Genomic DNA, 7,413 nt, shown 5'->3' with positions numbered 1-7,413 from the left:
TAAAAAGGGATAAACCTTGGGGTTAAATATTAAATGAAATTTTTGTTGGAAAAATTCGGTTTAGAAATCGATTGTGCTATTTATAACAATAAACCCTAACTAAATTAATATTTGTGCTTTGAGTTAAACAGTTTAAAACATTTCCTAACTTTCAAGCAAAACGATCTTCTTTATTAATCTTGTACTTTAGTTTGTTTAGCGTGTGGGCTCTAATTTCACAAATTGGACGCACATAATAAAAATTTTGTTAATATTCAGTGGAATATTAATTTTCTCAATGGCTAGAAATTGAAAAATAAACTCTCTCAACATATAGTATTTACTTCGAAAATAAATCATGCTAAATTTTGACATAGTGATGCTTAAGTGGTGTGTGCTTGACCTAACCAATGATATCCATATAGAGAGAAAGATACAAGTCTTAGTTGAACCATGAGTAAATAAATAATAATATTTTAATAGAAAAATACATGTAAAGCCTAACTAAGACACATGGGGGGCGACAACTTTCTATCAACACTAAGGTTGCTGTCCCTTGTTATGTAGATGCCTCTTGGCCTGTCTCATATATTGATATTTAATTATATGTGTTATTTAGTCTTTAAACCATCTAACATAGTTTTACTAGTCTAATAACTATTTTTCTATTTTAAATTTAATTAATTTCCTAATTAAGTTATTTTTTCAAATCAATTTTAATTTTATTAAAATCATGATGATTTTACTGTACTAAAATTTATAAGTAAATAATTTACCCTTCCAACTTTAATTACTTATTAAATTAAAATATCTCCAATTCAAATGTAAAATTTAAAAATATTATATTTACATTGTTGTGTAATTTAAAATTTTTAAATAAATTTTAATTATAACATAAATATTTTATTTTTAAAACTAGTTAGGATTGTTTTATATATCCCATGGAAAAGAAAATTTATGTAACTAACAGCAACAGTTAGGAACTCATGCCTGTTTTGCTAGCCAAGTGCGTTAATGCAAAAGTGAGGAATCATAATACAATTCATATATTTAGAATTTAATCTTTTTATTTTTAAAAATTTAGTTCTTTTATATTTTAGAATTATAGTTTTACTTTCAAATTTTATATAACTAAGGAATATTTTAATTGAATGATATTAACTATTTGAACTAATTAATTACATCATAAAATATTAACCTAATAAATAACATTATAAAAATATAGAGATAAAATTATATTAAAAATTAAAAATAAGTATTAAATCTCAATTTTAAGCATATTAAGACCAAAACTAAAAATTAATTAGGAAAATAATATTAATGATAACATGGGGTTAAACTAGACCTGATCCTAGCTCGAACCACCCATTCAAGTCCGAAGGTCCACTCGAAAAGTGAAAAGATTTGAAAAGAAATATAAGTCTGAAAAATGAGCTTAAAAAAAATAAGACTCATTTTCAAAATGGGCCAAGTCTTGAGTAAGATTTTTTAAGCCAAGCCCGGCTTAAATTTGCCTAAATTTTTTTCACCATTGTTTACTAATATTTTACTATCATCTCTTATTTTATTATTAATTTTGCTATTATTTTAAAAATATTTGCTCGCCTACAACTATTTTAGTATTATTTAAGTATGATTTTTTTAATTTATTTTGAATTTATTGGAAACATTTATTTTAATATTTTTAGTGTATTTGATGTGTTATATTTTTTAAATTTATTTTTATATAAAAAAATTTTAATATGAACAGGTCAAACCAGGCTCGAATTTAGCATTTTTATCTTGGTCAGGTTTAGGCAAAATTTTAGGCCCATTTTTTTAGCTAAACCTGAGCCTAAAATTTTCATTGATCAAGCCCATGATCAGGTCTAGTTCTCATCCTCTTTTCAAATATTATATTGATAAAAAATAAAATATGAAATGGCATCAACATTCAACAATACTAATCATTTAATCAAATTGCTTAAAATTAAAGCATAATGCAAGAAAATGGTTATTTCTTAATAGGTATGCATCTGGTTTACACATGAGTGGAAGTTTAAACATGAAAACCAGAATGAGGTATGCATGTTAACATGAAATATTTATCATCATCACCTACAGACCATGGCAATAAGTAAAACACGAAACAACCTGATGCTATCTTGAGACTATACATGATGGCTTCTGCTGCTTCAAAAAAAGGTGACAGTGGTAGAGATACGCACAGCAAGAAGCTGGCACTTGGTTTCATCCTTGAATCTTCCACTGATCATAATATTGAGCAACCACCAGATTTTTTCTTCTTATTTTTCTTAGGAGGCTGGAGCACTACCTTAATGGCTGCATCAAACACTGCCTTCACATTCTGCAGTAACAAGATTCCATCACATACAAACGGCTTCATCACAATTTTTTATTAAAATCCATGAAGAATATGACGAGAACATTTAACCTGCTGTGATTTTGCACTGCACTCGATGTAGGAAGAAGACTCTATCTGTTTCTTTAACTCCTCTCCCTTCCATGAACAAGTTACGCAAGATCAAATAATATTTTAAACAAGTGGAACATATTCTCATTGAAATATTATATACATATATGTACCTGAGCTGTAGAAATTGGCAGTGCACTAGGATGATCTGCCAAGTATTGCGAATCATCCCGGAGATCTACAAGAGCAAATAGTAGATAACATGAGAACCTTTCATGAAATAGAAAGACTTCCACAAACATCAATATAAAATGATAAGTTTTTTGTAAAAAATCTTTCACTTAGAGAATCAAACCTTTTGCAGTTCAGAAAAAAAATATATATGTAAGGATACCTTTAATAAAAGAGTAAGAAGCATACCAAGCTTAGTTCCGACCAGAACTATCGGAACACCGGGTGCATAATGGTTCAATTCAGGAATCCACTGATATGAAAAGCAACGTCAGCATTGAGATGGCATTACAGAGACATTTCATAGTGCACAAAATTATTATATAGAGACAGAAGGTATTCAAAGTTGAAACCTTCTTGGTAACATTTTCGTAACTGGCCTTGCTGATGAGAGAAAATGCAAGAATAAACACATCAGCCCCACGATAGCTCAGAGGTCTTAATCTATTGTAATCTTCCTGACCTGTTTCAAGGCAATCATTTCAAACCAAAGCAAGAAAGAAGTCAAACATACTAATAAAAAGGAACTGTAGAAGCTGTTTCCAAAATACCAGCAGTATCCCATAAACCTAAGTTGACAGTGCTACCATCCACCACAACATTTGCGCTGAAATTGTCGAAAACTGTCGGGACATAGTCCTGTTACCATAGCAATTATCAAAACAAACAAATATATCAATAAAGAAAATCAGTAAAACCTAAATCCCCAATCTTTGATTTTAATTTTGAGCAGAATTAACTTCAATTAACAGCGAAAATATCTCGTTGCACATGATTTGCCTACAATGTAACCGGATTGGGCCCAATCTGATAGAACAAATCTCACAGAACACAAACAATTTTAAACAACTATTCTTTCGTATTAATGGAACATAAATTTTCAGCTTGTATTATGGATTTCTTTATCTATCAGGGAAGCAAACGAGAATTTTTTTTAAATGAAAAAAAAAAAGGTCAAAGCGAGATGCAACAAAGATCCGAAAATTCAGGAAAGAAGAGAGCGTAAAAGGCTGACCGTGGGGAAAGTATTGCTGGTGTAAGAAATGAGCAGGCAGGTCTTGCCGACGGCGCCATCGCCGACGGTGACACACTTTATGAATCTGGAGGCGCTCATTTTCCTTGGCCGGCGTAGGAATTAAAAGAAAATGAGAATAGCTAGTCGCCTAAAGAATACTCTTTCTTCAACTTCTTTATTTTCTTCCAAGAAACTGGGGGGCTGTGAGCTCCCCTTTCTCAGATTTGCTTCAGGGTATGGTGGTTGCTGTTAAAACAAAGAATAAGAGGAACATGGTTTGTGTTAATGAACAAGTTGATTGGAGAGTCGAAGCATAGTGAAAACAGAGGAAAAGGGGAAATTTTTACAAAATGAGAGGAGATAGAAGAGAAACATAGGCATGACAGTTGTTCGGATTAGTTATTATTTTTTTTGAATTATTCCTTTCTATTTGAAATTTGAATTTCTTTTTATAATATCTGTATTTATTTATTTATATATTATTGGCTCCCTAAAAAATGATTATCAAAACACACACTTAATTAACCCTTTAAATTCTTAAATTAAATCATTTCACCAATGTTTGTTTTTCATATTTACATCAGCGAAAAGAAAAGAAAATGTTATTTAAAATTTTTATGTTTGGAATGCACTTGAATAAATAATTGTTTAGTTGCAAATAAAAAATTATAAAACATTATAAATAAATTTATAATTTTGTAACACATTATTAAATTTTATAAAATTTTAAAAATAAATATTATTTAAAATCCTTTAAAAATCAATTACAGGACAACCATATTTTCATATCTATTCTAAATGACTGCTTTTCTAAATCAATATAAAGTTTTAAAAATCATTTTTAATTTAATAACTTTTAAATTATTGATTCTTTAGGTCATTTGATTAATTTTTTTATACATAAGACTCTATTTTAAATTTAATAGTGTTGAGTATCCTTTTCTCTTTGTCCCCTTCTGGAGTCCATTCTTTATATTTATAAGGTGCGGTTTCTTAATGTGACGTACTAGGGACAACTAAGTGCCATGCATGATGACACATTAACCCCCACAAGGGTGACACGTATTCCTAATGATACTCCTCGGGAAACTGAGTTAGTGAGCTAAATGTAGGCAAGTTGGGAGAAGGCGAGCTAGGTTGACGAACTGGACGGTGGCGAGCTCAGAATGACGACCTAAGGGAGGTGTAAAGCGAGGAAGGTTGGATAGGCGAGCTAGGTTGACGAGCTAGACGATGGCAAGCTGGGGACGGTGACTTAGCGGAGGTGTAAAGCGAGGAAGGTCGAGTCGGATATGGTTGGATCATGAGAGTGGGTTGGACCTCCAGTTGAGTTGTGGCGTGCTCTATAACAATTTGTCCCCTGCCTTGTCGAAGAAGAGTTATAAAGTGACTCTTTTTAGACAAGCTTCACGAGTGAAGCATGTGATTGAGGCTTACAACATAAGTTTTTGTGTAAACTTATCGAGTACGTTTTGTTGTATGATAGTGGGGACCAATTGTAAAGAGATGATTAGGGCTTCTTTTTGAGGAAGTGAACCATCTAAACATTTTGATTCTTTAAAATAACCTCTACTTAACCCTAAGTAACCACTATATATTTTACACTTAGCTTGCAATTTTTCTAAAGGAGTTCGTCGACAAGAAGAAACTCATCATTTATAAGTAAATACCCTCAAATTTTTTAACGCCGTTTTAATTGTTTTAAGCACGATTGTTTGTCATGGTTAGTGTTAGAATGGATTTGGGTGGAAGGGGTAGTGGCTGCCTTGGCCGTGGTAAATAGGCTCGGGGCTTTGGGTTCGTAGATAAGTAACTGTCAAAAGCGTTGTAAGGCCTGTGCACTTGTGGAGGCAAGCATCTATCTGTGTTCGACAAAGCAACATTAGATGGTTCGTCATATCGCAGTTTGGGGTATTCAGTTATTGAATTTTGCATTCGATTTTGTGATTGCCCAGGGTAGAAGGAGATTGAGTGGCATAGAGGGAAATTTTTTTTTTACCCTTACATTTACTGAAGGCAATTTTCCATCTTCCTCTTCACCCCTTTTTTTATACGGTTCTTTAAGAATATGGCATCATTCCAGGATAACTGGCTAGTTTCTCGAGGTAGATTTTAGTTGCCTACTTCGTTGATTGCTGCCTTCGAAATGAACATCTACTGTTGTCCATCTTTCAGCAGATTTACCAATTAAAAGCTTCTAATTGAGGAAGCTCTCTAGGGTTGTTCTATTTCACCCCTCGAGAAGGGTGTGAATCTATCATTCGCAATTGGTCGTCGAATCCTCATATTAAACATTGTAAATGCATACGAGTTAGAAAGAGGTTCGAGAATGATTTTAAATTCCCTATTAAGTGGTCCAGTCCAAGTAAATCCATGTGCACGCAGCGCTAACCCATTGACTCCGAGGTAGAAGAAGACACGATTGCTACCATGGATGGTGCAGACCAAAACAACTAGCTTTATGCATGCCAACTTGTACTTAATGTGTTTTGGTCTATTAATTTGAACTGAATTGTGTTAAATTGATACAAATCTAATTTTTAATCACTCACTGTGTGTTTAGTTTATTTTTTTTCAAGCTATTATTTGCATAACATTGATTTTCTATGATCAAATTTAATTTGATAGAGATACACCTATAATAGGAATTTCGAAGAATTCTTGTTAGGTAATAGAACATTATCAAGGTTTGAGTGCTTGTGCTTGATAGCGTAAAGATCTATATAATTATGCGAGTTTTATTGTCACGACTATGCTTGTTTGCCGATTTGCACAGCGAAAATGTGTGAGCAATAGTGCTTGTTACATGAGCTATGGGAAATGATATTCTTAAATCGCTAACACTAAAATTCTAAAAATCTTTGAAGTTTGAAAGGTTGTGATCTTAAATCGGCAAACCTTAAAAGGGAGTCACGATGTTAAATCGCTAACTCTACGATTCTGAAAATCCTTGAATTTTGAAGGTTGCGATTTTAAATCGATGAACCTTAAATGAAAGTCCATATCTTAAATTGCTAACGCTAAGATTCTGAAAATCCTTAAAGTTTGAAGGTTGCGATATTAAATCAGTGAACCTTAAAGGAGAGTTGCGATTTTAAATCGTTAAGTCTAAGATTCTAAAAATCCTTGAAGTTTGAAGGTTGTGATCTTAAATTGGCAAACCTTAAAGGGGACTCGTGATCTTAAACCTCTAACTCTAATATTCTAAATATTCTTGGATTTTGAAGGTTGCAATCTTAAATCAGCAAACCTTAAAGAGGAGTCGTGATCTTAAATCACTAACTCTATGATTCTCAAAATCTTTGAAGTTTGAAGGTTGTGATCTTAAATAACAACTCAAGAGCCATTGCACGATATTTAGCCAAATTGGCTTCTTTCACCCCATACTCCCTCTCATTTGCTTTGCAACCAACTCGAAATCAATAAAGAGAAGTAATTCACTTACTGCTAACTGTTTGGCTAACTGCAGCCCAAAAATAAGTGCCTTCATACTAAACTACGTTGTTAGACACTTGAAACCCAAAGGAGAGACCATATTGTCACTCATTTCGCTTGGGGTGAATAAGTAGACTCTTACTCCTACTTCTACTCCATTTTTTGTTGTTGATCCATCTACATAAATTGTCCAACAATTAGACTTTTCTATCTATTCTGTGTGTTCCTGTAGTGGCGGTGTAACTTCTATTTTTGATATAAAAGTAAGATGGTTAATATCATATTCATCAATATACTGACTTATTATGAAACATGTGTGTTCAAGAAAGTGTCTAACAAT

At 32.3% G+C, this 7,413-nt stretch overlaps 1 protein-coding gene across 1 annotated transcript; it reads right to left on the bottom strand.

Annotated features, from left to right (window-relative positions):
• Positions 1–1,928: 1,928 nt before the first annotated feature.
• Positions 1,929–4,046, bottom strand: LOC105793835 (rac-like GTP-binding protein 5). Its single transcript, XM_012622694.2, has 7 exons — positions 3,639–4,046; positions 3,175–3,262; positions 2,977–3,086; positions 2,813–2,876; positions 2,566–2,630; positions 2,414–2,479; positions 1,929–2,326 (listed from the first exon to the last, which is right to left on the bottom strand). Exons 1-7 carry the CDS (start codon positions 3,735–3,737, stop codon positions 2,231–2,233), a joined length of 588 nt encoding a protein of 195 aa, XP_012478148.1. The 5' UTR covers positions 3,738–4,046; the 3' UTR covers positions 1,929–2,230.
• Positions 4,047–7,413: the final 3,367 nt, after the last annotated feature.

Source organism: Gossypium raimondii, chromosome 3 (genome assembly GCF_025698545.1).
Source record: "Gossypium raimondii isolate GPD5lz chromosome 3, ASM2569854v1, whole genome shotgun sequence".
NCBI classification, from domain to species: domain Eukaryota; kingdom Viridiplantae; phylum Streptophyta; class Magnoliopsida; order Malvales; family Malvaceae; genus Gossypium; species Gossypium raimondii.
Note: the sequence above shows the minus strand (reverse complement) of the source record. Positions and strands in the feature narration are given on the sequence as shown.